This window comes from Grammomys surdaster, unplaced genomic scaffold (assembly GCF_004785775.1).
Source record: "Grammomys surdaster isolate TR1022 unplaced genomic scaffold, NIH_TR_1.0 136, whole genome shotgun sequence".
Lineage (NCBI taxonomy): Eukaryota > Metazoa > Chordata > Mammalia > Rodentia > Muridae > Grammomys > Grammomys surdaster.
Genome location: NW_021604594.1, coordinates 7,878,743 through 7,899,124, shown reverse-complemented (window position 1 = coordinate 7,899,124; position 20,382 = coordinate 7,878,743). Strand labels below are relative to the sequence as shown.

General features: G+C 42.0%; 2 protein-coding genes across 2 annotated transcripts in view; one reads left to right on the top strand and one right to left on the bottom strand.

Annotated features, from left to right (window-relative positions):
- Positions 1-13,561, bottom strand: part of Prkra (protein activator of interferon induced protein kinase EIF2AK2) — a 17,243-nt gene extending 3,682 nt beyond the window's left edge. The window contains exons 1-6 of the mRNA XM_028762972.1: positions 13,332-13,561; positions 12,660-12,829; positions 9,130-9,211; positions 6,173-6,251; positions 5,128-5,245; positions 2,849-2,943 (exon numbers count right to left, since the gene is read on the bottom strand). Of these exons, the coding sequence (XP_028618805.1) occupies positions 2,849-2,943; positions 5,128-5,245; positions 6,173-6,251; positions 9,130-9,211; positions 12,660-12,829; positions 13,332-13,396 (609 nt within the window). The 5' untranslated portion in view covers positions 13,397-13,561. The remainder of the gene's footprint in view (positions 1-2,848; positions 2,944-5,127; positions 5,246-6,172; positions 6,252-9,129; positions 9,212-12,659; positions 12,830-13,331) is intronic.
- A 2,796-nt stretch (positions 13,562-16,357) lies between these two features.
- Positions 16,358-20,382, top strand: part of Pjvk (pejvakin) — a 9,253-nt gene continuing 5,228 nt past the window's right edge. The window contains exons 1-3 of the mRNA XM_028763008.1: positions 16,358-16,568; positions 17,333-17,528; positions 18,110-18,251. Coding sequence (XP_028618841.1) covers positions 16,358-16,568; positions 17,333-17,528; positions 18,110-18,251 — 549 coding nt within the window. The remainder of the gene's footprint in view (positions 16,569-17,332; positions 17,529-18,109; positions 18,252-20,382) is intronic.

Genomic DNA, 20,382 nt, shown 5'->3' with positions numbered 1-20,382 from the left:
GTCTACACTGTACCTGGACCATCGCATCCTCACCTGACTGCCAGCTGTCCACACTGTACCTGGACCATCGCATCCTCACCTGACTGCCAGCTGTCTACACTGTACCTGGACCATCGCATCCTCACCTGACTGCCAGCTGTCCACGCTGTACCTGGACCATCCCTTTTCTTACTCGTCTGAAATCCCACTGCTGCCATCATCAGTGCCTTTGCACTGACTCCTGAATCCCTTCTGTTCTCCCAGCAGTCAGCTGCTTTATTACAGTTCCATACTTTGCTTGATTCTCAGAGAGGGCAAGCACCCTAGCCCACCTCAAATCCCTGCTTTTTAGGTGCTGTGCTCAAGCATTTGCTTTTTCCTTTTTCCAGGACTTTACGCTTAGTAAAGTCCTACTGAGCTCCAAACTGAAGTCTGGTAGTTAAAGTAAGACAGCTTACATTTTTATATATCCACTATACTGAATCTCTGTATGAAGAGAAGAGACTGTCACGTTAATTTAATTTCCATTATATTCTTCAGTAGAGTTTCAAAGTATTTCTACATGAATCCTTGCAAATGTCTATTCAAGTTTACCCTAGATATTGAAAATAGCTAATTATTGATTTTTTTCTAGTATAACTTTTTTTTTTAAACAGACTTTCTACTTTTTCATAAAGTATCTGTTTGTATTTATAAATTTTAAAATTTGGTTTTGTGTGTATGTGTGTGTGTGTGTGTGTGTGTGTATGTGCTGTGTGTGTGGTGTGGTATGGTGTATGTGTGCTTGTAGCACGTGTGAGAAAGTACTTACGTATGTGCGTGGAGGTCAGAGGTCGACGGAGGCGTCTTCCTCAGTCACCTTCCACCTTGTTGTTTGAGTCAGAGTCTCTCCCTGAATCTGGAGCCCAGAGATTCAGCTAGACTGGCTGACCAGCAAGGACCCTTCCGCCTCTGTGTTCCAGGGCTGGGCTCACAGGCCATTGAGCCTGGCTTTTTATATGAGTGCTAGATTTCTGAGCTTAGGTCCTCATACCTGCATGGCGAGCACCTCATCCGCTGAGCCACGCTCATCACTGAGCTCTCAGTGCACTTAATCTATGTCTACCTACCCACAGGGGAAAAATAAATAAAAGCACACAAGCATGAACGAAGGACAACCCTTGCTGCGCCCTCTCCTTGCCCTCAGACTCCCTCCCAGAACAATGCATTTAGCATGCTTGTTTTAACCCCTCCAGTTGTTACTTCCATATGACTATATAATGTGAAAACGTCGATTCTGTATATTAAACAATCAGTTACCTTGGCACATTCTCTGACTACCTTTGAGACAGAGTCTCATGTAGCCTGGGGAGGCCTTGAACTTGCTGTGTAGCCGAAAGCAGCTTTGAACATCTGCCTCTCTTGCATCTGCCTCCCAAATGTGCCAATGTCCCCATCTCTCCGGGGCTTTACAGGAAGATATGAGCTTATCTGCATCTAGAAATCACTGGAGCTCATCCTTTCTTGTGTCCAGCCTCATTCTGTTCCCTGTCATCTAACTGTGTTTCTAGAGCAAGGTCAGACAAAAACCTCTTACTTGCTGTCCTTTTTAGTTTTTATTTTAATGAGATGATTGTAATGCAGAGATATTAACTATGCTTTTAATACTTTTGTTTTTTTTATTAGTTATGACTTCTACAAGTATCTTTTTAGCACTTAATGAAAAGATTGCTTGTTTTTTCCCTATAAATGAACCATAAACTCTGTGAGGATGCCACTACGGTTGTGCCACCAGGTATGGTTGCTGGGGAGCAAACCTGGCTCTCCGCAAGAGCAGTGAGCACTCTTAACCATCTCTCCAGTTCCTCTAGAAGAAATTTAAAATATATACACACATTTCTCTCCAGTTCTTCTGCCCCTACCTTAGTTTATGTTATCATATTGCATGCGCTTTCTCTAATACCACCCCAGTGGTCTCTCTGGGCCTAATATTCATTTACTCCCTAGAATCCAACCAAGTGATTTCCTTCCTAAACAACAAGTTAGATTTTTTTTTTCTGCCAGGATAAAATTTATTAATTTAGTATAAACAGTAGTCTCTTTAGTTTAGTTAGCTAATTTAAGACATGATCTCTCTTTGCCGGCCTGGCCTCACTCTGAGAATTCCCCTAACACTATGATCTGGATCTGCGAAACCCTTATGGTTTAGTAAAAAGACGGTTTAGTAAAGATTACTAAATGCGGCATTTTACTCCAGGGACTCTGAGCTTGCCATCTTCGCTCTCGAATCTCCTCCCCCTGCTTTCACTCTGCTCCGATGTTACTTCCTCCTGGAGGCTTTCCTGAAACCCAGTTGTTGGCTGGATGCCTTCTTCCATGTTCGTGTACTGCCATACACCTGCACTATCTGACTATCCATCTCTACTGCACTCCTCTTTCAGCCAGCGATTAAACTGGTTAGAGCAGAAGCCAGCTGTGCACCGTATCCCGTGGTACCTGACACAGTACACGCTCACCAAATGATCATTACATGTGCAGACAAATGAACAGATGAAGGAATGGATGTTAAAAAGCAGCACCGCAGGCCCTCTGTTTGTTAATTTGCTTACTTGGACCTCCTGCATGCTAAGCACAGAGCGTTCCAGAGTCGGGCTCTTGGCTGAACTCTCATTTTCAGATCCCATCCTGAAATTCTGAATTTATTGTATCTCCTAAGTCTTCTTACCTGAACCAACCCTGGCTCACATACAGGAGGCAATAAACACTGCAGTCATATATAACTCAACAATTTTTAAAGACTGCAACTCTGAAGCAGCAATACAAGAAATGAAGGGACATCTCCTACAGTAGATGTTCAGTTATGTTCAAATCCTGTCTGATTATTACTTACTAGAGAAATGTGGTTCTCTGGAGAAATGTTACTAAATTTGGCGAGAAATTTCTCAGCAGCGTTTCTCTTGGCTTGTTTTTTTGATGCTCCCTTTCCTACATAAAGAAAAAGAAACAGTAGACTTAGAAATTGGTGTCCACAGAGAATGATAACATGTGCACAGACTGGTGTGTTATTAGTGAATACTTCAGGATCTTCATGCACTGACCCAGTACTTTTTATTGCACTAACATTTCTGCTTGTTGTAACATATAGACACTGTGTATATATCTCAACATGCCACGCCTCCCAAATCCTTCTGTGTTCACCTTTATTAAATCTGGCAGCATTTAGCTGCCAAAACACACGAGAGAGAGAGAGAGAGAGAGAGAGAGAGAGAGAGAGAGAGAGAGAGAGAGAGAGAGAGAGAGAGAGAGATTGTTAGGGTTGTTGGGATTCAAAGCCAGGGACAGGGAGCTCCATATGTTAGGTAAATGCTCTATTACTAAGCTCCTCAAATAAGCATTAATTCTTGTATTTTTAGTGTGTGTGTGTGTGTGTGTGATGTGTACATGTGAATACATGTGTGTGTGTGGCTGAGCCCACCTGTGTTAGGGCACATAGAGGCCAGAGGCTGATGATGGTTATCTTCCTCTGCTGTTCTCCATTTCTGTTTTTGTTTTATAAAATCTGTTTGTTTGCTCATTTGTTTGTTTGTTTGTTTTCCAGGCAGGGTCTGTCTCTGAACCTGGAGCTCACCGTTTCAGCAGCACTGGGTGAGCCCTAGGGCATCTATGTGCCTGACTTTGTACCAGCGGGCCGAAAGGTGGAAGCCAAGGATTCAAACGCAGGCTATGTTTATGCAGCGAGTATTTTACCCACCCAGCCATTTCCCCAGCCCAGGAATCCCTCGTTTCAACAGGTTGTCTTTAATAATTATACATTGAATGTTTGTAGCACTTGCAAACTTTTTCTATACCTAGCACATGAATCATATATGATTTAATTCTGACCAAATTAGATTTATCAAATACACTTGAATTATAATTCCTAACTCTTAACATCTATTTCTTGCTTATAATCTTTTATAAGCTGACAACTATGTGAGTTTAAAAAAATTAATATAGGTATAGGAGACACTGAAATTGAAAGACACGTTAAATATCTACTTCCGTATTTTACTTGTATAGACTTAAAATTTGGGGATAGCTAGACATGGTAGCTCATAGCTTTAATCTCCGTACTTGGGAGGAAGAGGCTGTTGAATCTCTGTAAGTTCAAGGTCAGCATAGTCTACAGAGTGAGTTCCACAACAGCCAGTGATACCTAATAGGGAGCCCCTATCTCAAAAACAAAGCCACAAAAATAACCAAGGATATAACTCAGTCATAGAACGCTTGCCTAGCACAGGCTTTGTGTTAAATACCCAACACCTCTAAACAATAAACAAATAAACAAAATGGAAATCAAAGAGACTAAGAAGTTTGCTCAACTATCTAAATCATGACTACATGAAGAACGTAAGCTGGAGGCCCTGCTTCCAGCCCAATGTCTTCTGTGCTGGCCACACAGCCACTTAAGAGTCAACACTGGCCTGTTACTCGAGTCTAATCCGCAGCTAAGGTAGAACCCTATGCATTTTATTTTTCTTTTCTCATCTGTACTGAGGAGTGGACCAGGGCCTCACTTACACCAGGCAAGCCCCTTATCACTGTCCTGCACCTATAGCTCATACAATCCTGTATTAATCTACTTTAGAAGTGACCAAAGAATGACAGAGAGGTTAACACAGGGATTCTCATTAGTATTTTTTAGAGTGACTGTTTTTTTCTCACAGTTTATGTCCTTTATAACACAAAATTTGCTGCAACTAAATATATATATATACATATATATATATATATAATCTCTTTGTCATTTATTGTATTACTATTTCTATTTTATATTTTATGATTCTGGGGACTGAAACTAGGGCCTCATACACACTAAACAAATAATCTACCACTAGGAAACATACCCTCAGAAGCTCACCACAATTTTTTTGACATTTAGTCTTTCATTCTTCACCCCCACTTTCCAATCCAATGAAAACTACTTATGACACAAAGCCTATAATTTGCCTGTCTTTTCAGTTACAATCTCATTTTAAAAACATCAAATTAAGAAATATAACTATTCTCAGAAAGTCAAAGATAGCAGAAAAGAGACATCAATATTCAAAAGGCCATGTGACAGAAATTTCTATAGCAATTCCCCATCTAAAAACATTGCAAGTGCCTCTAATTGTAAGAATCGAGTACCAGTTTCCATGAATGACTCTAGCCTGCAAATCGTGGTATATTCTCTCTTATGAGCGGGTCCTCCTTCCTGGGAAAGGGTATATTCAGGAAGTCGCCAGCCATGGTGAATAGCTAATTCCTGTAAAATTGATGAGGTTATAATAGTAAATTTAACTATTCAATGGCTCAGTCACACAAACGATGTTCCTCTTTGCTCCTGTTTCTAGTCATGTGCTTGAAGAACCATTGTGCTGGCCAATGGGAAACTGAAGGAACACCCTGTTATTTCCCATAGTCAGTTTCACATTTTATATTCTTCTATCACAATGTCAAAACCAAAGTGGTTCCATGCCAGTGACGGTGCTTTTCTATTCCACAGTGAGCTGATGCCTGCATTCAATGGGGAAGTCAGGCTACATATTTTTTTTCTTTTTTTTGCTAGAATCAAGCAATTAAATAGGCTACCTCTCTTCTCTTGAATTTAGCTACACAACTAAGGTTCTGTGTATATTCTGTCTCAACAGAAATAGAAAGAGGTTGGTTACATACAAGAGTAGTGAGAAATACCATACCCTTAAAGCATAAAACCAGTTACCCAACTGCTTACTGGCCTTTTGGCTAAGAAAAGTATAGACCTGTTACAACAAGGTCTGCTTATATTGAGTAACCATTCAACCAAAGGCAGATATTGAACAAGAGGAAAATCCAAAGCAGGTTAATAAGAAAATAATTTCAAGCTAGCTACACAGACTGCACTGGTCACAACTTCAAAATCAAATACTCATTTTTAGGGTATGATGGCACACTCCATTAATCCCAGCACTCGGGAGGCAGAGGCAGGTGGATCTCTGTGAGTTCGAGGCCAGCCTGGTCTACATAGTAAAATTCCAGGATAGTCAGGGACACATAGAGAGAACCTGTCTCAAAAACACGAAAAAGAAAGAAAACGAAATATTCGTATTTCTCTCTTATGTTTAAAATACCAACTGCTTGTCTTAGCCTTTATGATAGTACAGATTTATTATCCTCTTGGTCAGCAGACAAATAGTATGGAAAACTAACTTACCTGTAATGAGCCAATCGGATTCAGCTGGTTCTTTGGCTGTTTGGACGGATCAGGCATTAAGGGATCGGGAACTGCAAAGCTAAACATTAGTTAAGAGTGTTATTAAATCAAATTATTTCCTCCAAGTTCCTAAATAGATGGCAATGTGTTCTCGATTTAACCACCTCAGCCCAAGTTCTTCCATTCCATCTACAAGGGCTGAATGCCCTTCACTTCGACTTCTTTGGGAATCTGATCTACCCATTATCCTAGGGCTATGTCGAGCCTCGTTTCTAGATGCCTATTGCTTTACCTCAATGGATCATAATCTCTCCTTCTTCTGAGTCACTGGAGGGACGATCAGGAGCTCAAAGCTACCCTTAAACACAGAAAGTCTGAGGCTAGCCTGAGCTACACAAGACCCTATATTAAAAAAAAAAAAAAGTTTAGCCTGGATCTTTAAAAAGTCGTTTGGCCGTAAATTGTTCAATGTTGTACCTGTCCAGTCTTTACCTAACTTCTGAATCACACTGAATAGTACTTGGTTGTAGGCCAATGTATTACTTACTTAGATAAGCTTTGTGGTGCTTTGTTCATAACAATTGCTTAATAAAAATATTTAAAATGTACATATTAAGGACTAGAAAGATGGCTCAGTGGTTAAGAACACTCACTGCTCTTACAGAGAACCTGGATTTGGATCCAAGTCCCCAGAGGGTCGGGATGGCTAACAACCACCCATAGCACCAATCTCAGGGGATTAAATGCATCCTTCTGTCTTCTGTGGGCACTAGGCATACGTACAGTACACATATATACATGCAAGCAAAACCCTCATAAAGATAAATAAATCTAAAAATAGACCCAGGAAAAGTACAATAGTAATTAAAGAAGAGATCATAAATTTTGGGTGAGGAGGAGGCTTGGACAAGGAGGAGGAGAGGACAGGGTAGGAGTGATATAGATGCATGACTGACGTTCTTAAATATATGTGTGACTGTGTGTGTGTGCATGTATGCATAAAGTACATTACTATTAAAACCACTTTTTACAAAAAAAAAAAAGACAACCATTAGCCAGGAAAGTTCTCCTAGCAGTATGATAACACAGACTATAAATGCATTTTCATCCAGATAGCCAGGCAAGAAAAATTCGTCCCATCATCTTGACATAGAATCCTCTAAGATTTTGATGTATCTTGCATAAAGAAGATATTCCATATGAATCTGGTTTTAACATGTGTGCGGGAGGGGGGATTATAATCAGGGGAAAGAGAACAGTTTCTTCAAGGGAGTTTGAAATGACTAGTTACTTGGGAAATCAACGCCTACTTCTGAAGAAGCTGCACTCCACACTGACAACCACCTAAACAACTGAAGTGTCATTCCTGCCATGACACGAGATTCATCTACTGCCATCTCCTCCAACTGGCAGGTTTAACACAGGCTGGCAAAGTAGACAAGTCTTCCCTGACAATGCTGCATGCCAAAGCTACGAGAATAATTGGGATGGAGGAGTGAGAAAGATTCTGTATTAAATCAGGCCACTGTAGACCTAACTACAGCTTAGTGATTCTCATCTTATCTGCCAAGAAGCACAAATACATAGCAAAGTTTGCTCACTGTTACAAACGTGCAGTAAAGTTTCATGGTGACAGAATGAGTACCCACATGCAGACAGGACATGCTGTGTGCTGATTTCTACAAATGTACCCAACACTCTGGCATAACCTTTGGCCTGCACAGAACTGCAAGGTCACCAACAGGTGGAAGAGCTCAAAAGCTGTGCTACCGGAAGTGTGACCTGAAAGCCAGCCTAAGTCACGGATATTCAGGACCATAGGGAGATAAGCAGCACCTGTGAGGTCCAAGGCTGGCCCAGGGCAACCACTTATCTGGAAATAAGTATGTCACTCACTATTTTAAAATTACCCGAAAGCTTGAGAGCTACTGAGATAGAGAGAGTTATGGCATGGAGCCTAAATATACTCCTAAATCTGTTGCACTATGGTTAGAGAACAAAAAAACGCCAACTATGGGGAGATCACAAAAAACTAAACTCCAAGCATCTATGGGTGTGTGTAAGAGAAGCTGAAGGCACGCCATGTTCCACAGTGTGCTCATTGGAAAGCAAAGACTCCATTTATGAGATGTACGATGCTGCAGGACCGATACTCTTTCTAAAAGCACTGACAATGGAAGACATTTCCATTTGGAAATATCCAGAAGTATTGCCATGCTTAACATCCCCCTGTATTTGATACAGGAAAGAAACACCTTGATCCTTTTTCCAAATGAGAATTCCTAAGAGTACTTTCAGCTAGATAGAGTGATACAGGCCTATAATACTAGCCACAAGGAGGATAAGGAGGGAGAACTGTTAGTTGGAGTCCAGCCTGGGCTACATAATGAATTTGAGGCCACCTAGCCTACAAAAGGCAAAGTAAGACCATCTCTTAAAAGAAAAAAAAAAGGTGACCAGGTAGAGGTGCCACATGCCTTTAATCCCAGCACTCAGGAGGCAGAGGCAGGTAGATCTGTGTGAGCTGGAATCCAGCCTGGTCTACAAAGCTAGTTCTAGGACAGTCAAGTCTACCCAAATAAACTGTCTCAAAAAACAAAACAAAAAAAGAGTACTACTTTTACTGACATTTTCCATCTTACACCTTACTTAGTGTACAAATAATTGATTAAAATTAACATCTTCATACTAAGAATATTAATATCTGCCGCAAATACTGATTGCACTCCATCATCCAGCAAAACCTAGTTCATGACAGCCTTCCTTTAACAGTTAACTACCAGATTTAATGGGCTTAAATTGTCTTTAATGGATGGCAGGCTTTTACAGATATGGAATTTTAGAGTGAAGATATTAGCAACTGTCCGCTCTGTCACTTTTGAGAGCATATTAAAATTTTTCATCTTACCTCAGCCATGAAAATTTTGAGCTGCGGAATACAAAGAAATTTAGCTCACCAAATACTCGCATTGGCTTTCAGAATGTTTATGGCGGCCTCTGCAGCTCTATGCTTTGCCAGCTTCTTACTCGTACCTTCACCTGAATTAAACATGGGAGAAAAAACTTCTCAGTCTCTGTGAAGAAGTATGGGTTTCAAAGCTCTTGTCATTATGCAAAACAAAGTCACTACATGCATGCTGAAACCATCCACTTCTATATGTAGTTATATTACTGAAACTCTCAACACGTGAAATTGACACATTGAAGCCAGTTTTAAAAGTACTACTTATTTGAGTTTATGTATACCTGTATAAAACACTTATTTCTATACATGTGTATTATATAAACTATGTGTATTATATAAGATAGGAATAAGCTAGACCCTATCATACCTCCTGAAGAAACAGAACTCAGCATTTTGCTCTTCCTTTATTCCTAGACAGAAAAGAAATTCTTCTCCAGTAAGCTTTCCTTAAAGAAGCAGTCACTGGCAGCCCCTGTTCGAGCTAAGCAGGAAAGATTACACATTGAGTGAGACGGAGAAGGTAAGATAATTAAGCTTATGCAGCAAGTCTTCCACACAATCTGTAAAGCTAACACGGGTAGATAAGGGGAAGGTGCAGGAAACTGACATATATCTTCACCTCAGCTGCCACATAAGGTAAACGGTGAAGTCCATCTTTTCCTTCTGAGTCCAAATCCTCAAACTCATGGAAAATGTTTTCAAGTATGACCCTCAAGAATCAGGACACAGAGCTCGATACTCTCTTATCCACTAAAAGAGATACTTGGGATATGGCACAAGACTAAATGGAATCTCTTGTTCTCTAGAACTGAGAGCCAGATGTCTATTAACAGATAGCTGAAATACAAAGGACATACTAGAACAAGCCTCAGTTCAAGTGGTAAGGAGGCAACAAGAGCAGCAGCTTGGCACGTGTGGCCATGCAATTGCACCTATTCAGAAGGCTGAGGCAGGAGGACTGAGACTTAGGGACTAGTTTGAGACCCCACCAGACACTGTCAAAACCAAAAAAAGAAAAAGCAGCGTAGCTACTCTGGGAGATACTCAGGAAGTTTTCATGGCGGAGAGGGAACTGAATGAACTACTAGAAGACAAGTAGACAAGTCAAGTGAGGAGGAGCCAAAGAAGGCAGGCAGGCAGCGGATCACCGGCAAATGGTTCCGGGTGGCACAGCACACAGTGTTCTCAAGGCTCTAAGGGGCTGAAAATGAATAAAGTCTGTGAGCTTGATGAAGGAATTCTGAGGTGCAGGGGTGCAGGAAGAAGGGGTGGCGAAGCGTATATAAATCTTTCCTTCGAAAACCTCTGTGTGTGTAAAGAATTGTCAAGGAAGGTTTTCTTTTTAAACCATATACTCTAATGTCACCATCTGGGAAGAGATGGATGCTCTGAATTCCTACCAAGTGCCCATGCAGTATTGAGGCTCCTTGCTGACAATGTAAGATGCTTGTAAATCATGCAAGCAAGTTGGGGTTTATTTTAAAAGTTTGCTCGATAGGGAGATCACTAAATGGACTGGAAAAAAAAAAAGAAGAGGGAGACAAATTTGAATGCTAGAAAAAACATTCGGAGTTAGGCAATGGTGGTGCAATACTTTAAGCCCAGAGTTTGGGAGGCTGAGGCAGGAGAATAAAAAAATCAAGGTCAACTTGGGCTACACAGTAAGTCTCTGCTTCAAAAATGCAACTAAGAACATTAACTGTCGTGAAGAGAATGCATACCACAAGACTCCAAGCTGAAAGAGCAATTACAGGTCAGGAACTCTAGCCCAAGAGAAAGATAACAACGGACTAGACCAATGGTTCTCAACCTGTGGGTTTCAACCCCCCACGGGGATCAGATCTTTACATTATGATTCACCAGTAGCAAAATTATGAAGTAGCAATAAAATAAAGTATGTCATTTCATAAGTTATGAAGTAGTAACAAAATAATTCTAGGGTTGGAATCACAACCTGAGGAACTGAATTAAAAAAGCGCAGCATTAGGAAGGTTGAGAACCCCTGCTCTAGAGCACAGGCAGCAAGAGAAAGAGAGAAGCTGACTCAACAGTTACCCAGAAGACAGGGATTTATGGCAAAATAGACACAAGGACAGGGAGAAAAGGGGACAGGACAGAATCAGGAGGACAACCTCAACCTTCTATTGACCAACTGACTGTGGTGCCTCCCGGGGAGGTGGGGGGGGGGGGGAAGGAATATATGGAAAAAAGAAACGAAAATCCCTGAGTTTAAGTGAAAAGATGGTTGAGTTTAGGACAAGAGTCTGAGATGTCTTTCCCTAGCAAAGATGCCCAGAAAGCACACAGCAGCTATGTTCTGTACCTGGCCAAAGACAAAGATTTCAGAGTTAAGAGTCTTTAGATAGTAATTGAAGCAGAGAAGGCCAAGAAGTTACCACAGGACGACGGGGTTGTGTGAGGGGAGATCTAAGGTAGAATGGTGGAAATAGGTTGCTCATCTCTAACCCAAATGCATTAAAGGGGAAAATGGCTTTTTTTTTCTTGAATACTCCTCCCAAATATTTAAAAAATGACCAAAAGTAGTAACTAATTGAGGTAAAGTAGTAACTCAATTCTAACCTAGTGGATTTCTATAAGGAAACTTCCAGTGCATACCTACAACCTATCCACCCCACACACAGAAATTTAAAAAGCTTCAGTTTTTTTTTGAAGTCGCCCCAGATCCCCATATTTGAATATACAATATCCCCAGACTAGCAGACAGTGCAACTTTAGCTTTCTCTAATTTTTTCTTTGTATATTTACAAATTAAACTATTCAATAATTTTTATATTTTTAATTAAATAGGTATATAGGAAAATAATGTCCACATTTACTAATGGCAACTCTGGTAACCATTTTCTCAGGCTCAGACTGAAAGAAGGCATGAATCTGAACTTTAAAACTTCATTGTTGTGTGACCTTGGATATGAGATTTATGAAAGGTCTCTGAAGTTGCTACTTCATGAATAAAAAGGGGAAATAATTTTATACAAAATACCTATATAGTATCTAGAACTAGAAGCTACTGTGCACTGCAGCTTGAGGGGTACAATATGGGAGTCTTGTAAGTTTCCCTGATTTTTCATGGATACAGACTCAAGCATGGTACCAAGAATACAAAGTTTCAGGTGTGTCCATAAAAAGAGAAACTCGGAAAATTCTGACGCCACCCCTACTAGCCTCTACGTTGGTAACTTTGTAACTTTGAAAGGCGATAGCACCCAGGGATTTAGTTATCGGAGCTCCAAGAATATTTCCAGTTTTCCATTCTTTAGAGGAACTTTAGCAGGCTCCCCAGGTATAGGAAAAAGTATGCGGGACACTTGGAGTTTCTGATCTTGCTTACATCTTAGCGAGACAAAATTAGAGAGTGAAACGAAGTTGATCCCGGAGTCTCTTGTCTTCAGAGTATGTTCCCACATCTGTCTTAATTAAAAGGGCACTTTTCCTTACTCAAAAGCAACACAGAATCAGGACCTCCAATCCACATGGTCATGGGGGAATTAACTGCATACAGACCTGTGCAAGTTATGTCACCAACGGTTACTCTGAAGGTGAAAGTGGGCACGTGTACTTGCACATCGGATCTTTCACATTCATAAACTGGAATGTTCTTGGTCTTCATGCCGTATTCGTGCAATACCTGAATCGGTGTTTTCCCAGGCTTAGCTGTTATCATCTTGCCCAAACTGCAAAAACCAGAAAAACATATGCTTTGCATGTCAAAGCTGAAAGGGAAGCAAAAGCATTCACTTGTCAGTTTTGACAGTCACAAATGGTGACAAAAAGGTTCTGCGGCTCCCCAGCAGCCAGGGTCAGTGGCAAGGCCTGGGCGCACACCTGTCCCTGGGTGCTGCACCCCATAGAGGAGAGTGGAGAGATCTGTATAGAGAACTTGAGAACGGTGGGAGGGATGCTGAAAGAAATCGAGTGGGTTTGGACGCAGCACCCTAGATCAAGTCTACACCCGGGTCTGCGCGGCAAGGCTGATCAAATCCTCCCGATCTGCTAGCCACCTAGGGTCACCAGAGGGGCGGGGCGCGCGGCAGACCCCCAGGGCCCGGAGGGCGGGCCCAGCGCCACTCCGTGGGAGGGAGCTTTACCCAGAATGCTGCCGAACAGCCGGCTCCCCGCCCCTGCCCCGCTGCCCACCCGTCTTGGGCCTTGCGGCCTCGACGGCCCAGCGCTGACCTGAAGGTCCCGCTGTCCTCGCGCTGCAGCGGCGGGGCCTCGGCACGATGCCTGCTATGGGACATAGCGAGAAGGGACGGCTGGCCACAGCAATCGAGAGCACTGTGAATCTGGGTTCTCCCTCTCCACGTCGGCCAGTTCCCGAGAGGATCGTGCCCGCGCTGCCGCTTGGACGCCCCTCGGATCGCTGCCTGCCTCCCTCCAGCAAAGGGACAGGCGGAGAGGGAAGGGGAGGCGGGGCCTCGGCGCGGAAGAGCCGGCCACACCCCCTCTCTGTCCAGCCTCTCTGCCCCGCCCCTCCCTGCCATGCTCAGCCCCTCGATGTTCCTGCTCCGCTTTGCCACAGTGCTCCGCCCTTTCCCAGTTCCCCGGGCCCCGCCCCCTCTGCCAAGTCTCAGTCCTTCCCCGCTACGGCCCGCGCCCTAGTTGGCTTCTCAGAGCTTCCCAGCGCCAGGCCCCACCCCTCCTGCGTCCTGGCTCCGCCCCCTCTCCCAGTCACGGCTCTTCCCAGCTCCTGCGGGCGCCCCCGCTCCGCTTCCAAAGCTGCTGAGTGTCCGGCCCCGCCCCTCATCCTTCTAGGCCCCACCTCCTTGCCTGGCCTGGCTCTTCCCAGCTGCTGCCTGCACCCCGCTTCGGTTCCCGGAGTTTCCCCTCCCGCCTTTAGTGGTGCAGAGGCTCGGTCCTTTGTCCTTAGAGGGAGGCGGCTTCCTTCTCAGCGAGAAAGCTTGTAGTAGGCCACGAGCCTAGCATGTTTGAGGAGCAAGGAAGAAAGACTAAGGGTTGGACTACTTTTAAAAAGATTTGAAAATTCGAATGCTAAATTGCTAAGAAAATTCCGGATCTTGATCCCGAAACTTGAGACCCCAGAGGGTCGGCTAGGGGGCAGCAGGCTATTCTGAGATGAGGGTAGTTTAAGAGCCCTAGGCCTGCTGCTGCCTGGCTGGCTCTTGTGACCTGCAGGCTTAGGATAAATGGTTTTCATCCTTTCTAATGCTGTGACTCTTTAATACAGTTCCTCATATTGTGGTGACACACATCCCCGCCCCCGCCAATCATAATATTATTTCGTTGCTACTTCATTTCTGTAGTTTTGCTACTGTAATGCAATCCCAGAGGGTCACAATCCACAGGTTTTAAAACCTCTGCTTTGGGAGCATGTAGGATCCCCAAGGAGATGCTGGAGGTGGAGTGCATAGCAAGGATATTTAGACCAGTTTTCCAGGATGCTCTTCCGTTGACCTGTGCAATGGGGAGTGATGACGTTAATCTGGAAAGCTCCACCTTCAGAGTGTGTTGTGGGTGTGTCAGACAGCGCCACAGAGAGTCTTAGAGGGTTGTAAACTACTTGCACAATGGCTCCTGTGTTTACTTGATGCTGTAGAATTGAATTCTAGAAATGTTCTCACGGAGAGACTCCTAAACTCCTAAAAGGTTTTTTTTCTTTTAATGGAATTTTTAGGTTACTGTACAAAAGTAGTTGGTTCTGTAATAGAAATTCGTTTTGGTTGTATGAGAACACAAATACTGGAAAATATACATATATATATATATATATATATATATCTCCAAAATCGAACCAAATTGAATTCTACTGGGGCTTAGGTTAAGCCTACTCTGCCAGAAGCCAGGAACCTCGCCCTTACCCTCACCCCCTACTTTTCCCCGCCTGCACAATATGCCTGCAGCTTGGCAACAGCAAGATCCTGCTTGGCAGCTGCAGATAGATTCAAGGCAGTGTACCATATCTTCTGAAGAATAGCAGGTAGACCATTATTCAAGGCAGTGTGCCGTGTAGACCATGAAATGTTTCAGGGCACAGGCCATGAAGATTCTGTACTTTTCCACCACCTGGCCCCTCTTACCCCCTCCCCTTGTAAAGCATACTATAAAAAGGGGCTTCACGTTCAAATACACGACTCTTGACAAGCAATTGCTTCCTTGAGTCCTTTCTTCTCTCTCGCCCGTTCTTTTTTTCAGGTTGCGGTCCTCCTCGCCCTCACGAATAACTAGGACCCGCAGGTCGGTCACTACTCTTTTTTATTTCTGCATAAGGTACATGGGTTACTATCCAATACTGTTTTATACTTACATGTAAATGAATACCATATTGTAACAGCCAGAGACACTTTCAAAATATATCAACCACCTATGGCTATAAAATACAGTATAGGTTTGTTTCTAGAATTTAATTAAATTGGTCCACAAAAATCTCTTGAAAATAAGCCAAAATTTTATATAACTATTTTTATAGGTTGAGCGATTAGATAACAGTGAGCAACAAAAACGACGTCAATTCAGCAGGGCTATCGGTTGATGTAGTCTGAGCCATTAGTTTCAGAGTAAGAGACTTGCATAGTAGTTTTTAATATGTAATATAATAGTAACTAAAAGCCTTCAATACCCTATAGAGATCTGCATCCAATTGTTTTATTGTCTGTGAATTGATATTTGGTATTAAACACATAGTTTCATGAGCATACAAAATCCTGGATGAGAGAAATGCTCGTGTAAGGATCCGTACACTGTGAAGGTTCAAAAAGCACTTTTCTGCTGCCAAAATTCACCTGCTGGACTTGTGAAGGAATTCCTCTTGGACGACGGCCACTGCAGATCATATCCAGGCCTAATGTTAGGGCCTGTTTGCACTGTTTCCTACATGCCTCCTACCAGCTGGCTCAATGCTTGGGGCAAAGTCCTCTCAACTGTGGTCTCCTCAAGGACATTGGTAGTATGTTTGAATTCATTTTCTCTATATATATATATTAGTTCTGTAGACTGCCAGTCCAACTTAGACTGGCTTTGCTGTATCATTTACACTAGCATCTATTATTCATTACCCGGGTTCATGAAGGGAGGCGCTGTTGTGAATTGCGCACCAGCAAACTACTTGGTGAGCGTGTGCTTTATAGTTCTAACCTGCATAACTGTATTTAACATCAAGCAAGGCTTAGTTTGGTGTCTGATTCTCTTCTTCAAAAATGGGTTTGTTGCCTGAGGGTAGCAGTTGATGACTTCTTGATATTAATATGTTTGCTGCTGCTACCAAGAGTTTCGTTAAGCAAGTTGGAGATGGAGGGAGATTAGTCCCGGTCCCGAGCCTCAGCGAGGCTGACAAGTACCAACCCCTGAGTCTGGTGGTGAAAAAGAAGCGGTGTTTTCTGTTTCCTAGATGCAAATTCACATCCACGCCTTTCACACTTAAAGATATTCTCCTGGGAGACAGAGAAATTTCGGCTGGTAAGTTTCAATGTTTGGGAGTGACTCTTGATGGGGCTATATCCTTAATAACCCAGTAGAGCTTGAACGGATTAATACATTAATAATACACATTTTATGAATAAAATCAACTTTTATGTGGTAGTAATGTCATGAACAATGCTTAAGTCTTTATAGTTTCAAATTGCTTATTGCTTAATTGTAAAATCAATTATAAGTTGTTTTTAACTAAATGGGCTTAGAAAAATGATATATTTTGGCCTGTATAATATAGGATATTTTTGGGTCTTACCCATTTTACATGATCAAAAAAATGAAAGTAATTTGAATTATTTTACAGTTTATTATAATAGATAAACTCAGGTTTTTTTCTTTTTAACGTGGGTACTGGGAGATTGAACTTGAATTTTCCTGCTTACAAACACACACTTTGCTAACTGAACCATCTCCCAACCCTGAAATGAATTTTTAAAACTAGATTATAAAACAGGCATGACATCTAGTCATTGGTTATGGATATCTGTCTTTCATTCAACTACCCAATAGGTCTTAATTGATGTATATTTATTCTGTTGTATGAATAGAGAACTTGAGTTTCTGTTAAGTATTCTATCATTTCTTTTTGTAGTAAAATTACCTGAAAAGCTACTTTCCATATAGTTTGAAATGCTGTCTAATTAATATTTGGGCCAAAGAATTTTTCAGTCATGTTAACATGATAATACCTAAAGTCAATGTAAGATGAATTTGAGACGTTTAAAAAATATTAAGTTTCTCCTCCTAAGGTATTTCATCTTATCAGTTACTGAATTATGAAGATGAGTCAGATGTTTCCCTCTATGGAAGGCGGAGCAACCACATTGTGAATGATGTTGGGATTAATGTTACTGGATCTGATTCCATCGCAGTCAAAGCTTCCTTTGGTGTCGTGACCAAACATGAGGTGGAGGTATCCACGTTACTCAAGGAGATTACTGCACGGTCAGTACAATGGTCCTGATGCACTGCAGTGTTCTCTTTAGACGATTCAACAGTATCACCTCCACTGCAAAGAAGGCTTAAGACGTTTGGGTTCTGTTTTACAAGATATTGTATTCATTTAGTAGGCTACATGTTGGCAGCTAGTTACAACCCTTACCCAATCAAAAACCATTTGATAAATATTTTCAGTTGTTTCATAAACAAAAAAATTCGCTACATAGTGAGTTCAAATCTGTCTTGGGAAAATTATTGAGAATCTGTCTCAAACTGAAATCAAAATCACTGAGTGGCAGGGAGGTGGCTCAGTGATAGAGTGCTTGCCTCACATGAACAAGGTCCTGGGTTCAGTCCCCGGTTGTACAAAACTAAACAAGTTATGCCTCCACTCTATAAAACAAGAAGGACAACTGAAGGGAGAGGCAAATTAGTCACGTGATTTTGTTTATATTTTCTGCTTTTCATTATGCCTACCCCGATTCACATATGTAGTCAAGATGAGCCCCAAATAACACAAAAGGTACCTTCAATTCTGTAAGATCACATATTAGAGCATCTTATGCATGTATCTTTTTTTATTCCAGAAAAATTAACTTTGACCACAGTTTGATCCGCCAATCAAGGAGCAGCAGGAAGGCCGTGCTGTGCGTGGTCATGGAGAGCATCAGAACCACGCGCCAGTGCTCTCTGTCAGTGCACGCTGGGATTCGAGGGGAAGCCATGCGGGTAAAATACACTCAGGGCTTCATTAACTATCCACATAGTTACTATGGAGTTAAAAAAATTACTCATAATAGGTTTGTGCCTTTCATGAAAGGCAGAAAAAAAAAAGAGCCTCAGCTATTATAGGGCTTCACTCTGGAGTGGTTGTGCTTCAGAATAAGGAAACCACTCAAAACAACTTGGGTTTCTAACTGTGTGAAATACAATACAAACAAATCACTAATCTTTGTGAACATATGTATATAGTAGAGTCTTTCCAATTAAATAGTACCTCAGTGTTTATTAACAGCAAAAAGTAAGTCCAGATGTCATATGCTTTGATTTTATTTATTTATGTTTTGTTTTTGTTTTGTTTTGTTTTTTTTGAGGAAAGGTTTCTCTGTGAAGCCCTGGCTGTCCTGGAACTTGCTCTGTAGACCAGGCTGGCCTTAAACTCAGAAATCTGCCTGCTTCTGTCTCCTGAGTGCTGGGATCAAAGACATGCACCACGTTGCCTCAGTTTTGATTTTATTTTTGAGAAATTCCATTCATACTGAATTTTTAAAAGTTGAAGTTTTAGCTAATTTTTTGCATTTATTTATTTATTAACTAATTTATTTATTTAGTGCTGTGTGTGTATGTGTGTGTGTGCAAGTGCACACATGTCACAGTGTGCATGTTGTAGTCAAAGGACAAATTGTGGGACTCAGTTTTCTCCTTCCACATGTGTATCACAGTGAACAAAACCAGGTGGTCAAGAACTGTGGCAAGTGCCTATCTCCAGTGAGACATCTTAGCAACCCTGAACCTATATTTTATATTAACGTAATTTTCTAATTAACATTATCAATAACCAATAGACTTCATTTTGTGGTAAATTCTTTTAAGAGTTGTTAACTGGGCATGGAGAGATGGCTAGACAGTTAAGAGAACGGGGCGCTCTTATAGAGGACCCAGATTTGGTTTCTTGCATCTGCCTGATGGCTCATAATTGGCTGTAACTTTAGTTCCAGGGATTCTGATGTCCTCTTCTGGCCTATGCAGGCACTGCACATGCATCTACTACAGGTGCATCTACTACAGCATTCAGGCACTCACACATAAACATATAATAAAAATAAATAGATCTTTATAAAGTCAAAAACAGAAAATTATTTATATTGTTTACCCTTACCAACCTGTGACTTCTAGTAATTATTTGATAGGATTTGTTAGGTGAGAGTAAGAAAAATGAAATTATGCTATCTGTAGGAAGATGGATGGAACTGAAAGTTTTCAGTGAAATGAGCCAGACTCAGACAAATATTGCATATTTTTTGTCTCACATGTAGAGCTGAGTTTTAAATGTGTGTGTGTGTGTGTGTGTGCGTGTGTGCGTGTGTGTGCATCGTGGGTTTATGTGCAGGTGATGAAAACTAGGAAAGGGGAGGAAGAGATTGTGGGTAAGAGGGAGGTAACAGGGTAAATGTGACATGAAGGTGGTGGGGAGGATGACTGAGGGGTGGAGACCGGTGTGAAGGTGGAAAGCAGAGGGTGGTGTCGGAGGACACATTAGAACAAAGCACGTGACACACAGTCATGAACCCTGTGAGCTTTTACATTATTAAAGTGGGATGTGGGGTGCCTCTGCCTGTAAAGTACTTGCTGTGAAAGGGTGAAGATCTGAGTTTGAACCCCAGCGACCTCATGACAACCATGTGCTGCAGTGTGGCCTGTGATTCCAGCACGAAGGAGACGGCAGAGAGAGGACAATCCCAGGGGCTTGCTGGCCTGCTGATAACCTTGCCAGTCAGTGAGCTCCATGTTGAGTGAGAGACTAACTCAGAAATAAATAAGAAAGAAAGAAAGAAAGAGAGAGAGAGAGAGAGAGAGAGAGAGAGAGAGAGAGAGAGAGAGAACTCATCTCAGAAGTTGGGTATAGACTGGTGTCAGCAGGGGCTTTCAATCCGTGGGAACACTGTTATTGTTGGGTAGGATGGGAAAGCGTGAATTTCTTGGTTCTGGTGGCCCATGGCACAGCATAATGAATATAATTAACAATGTATTATAGTTTTAAAAATGGTTAGGGGAAATGTGATATGTTTTGTAGTGCAGTATCATGATGCGGCAGGAGGGAGGGCCTTAGCAGGCCCATGCTGAGGCATCCCCCACCCCC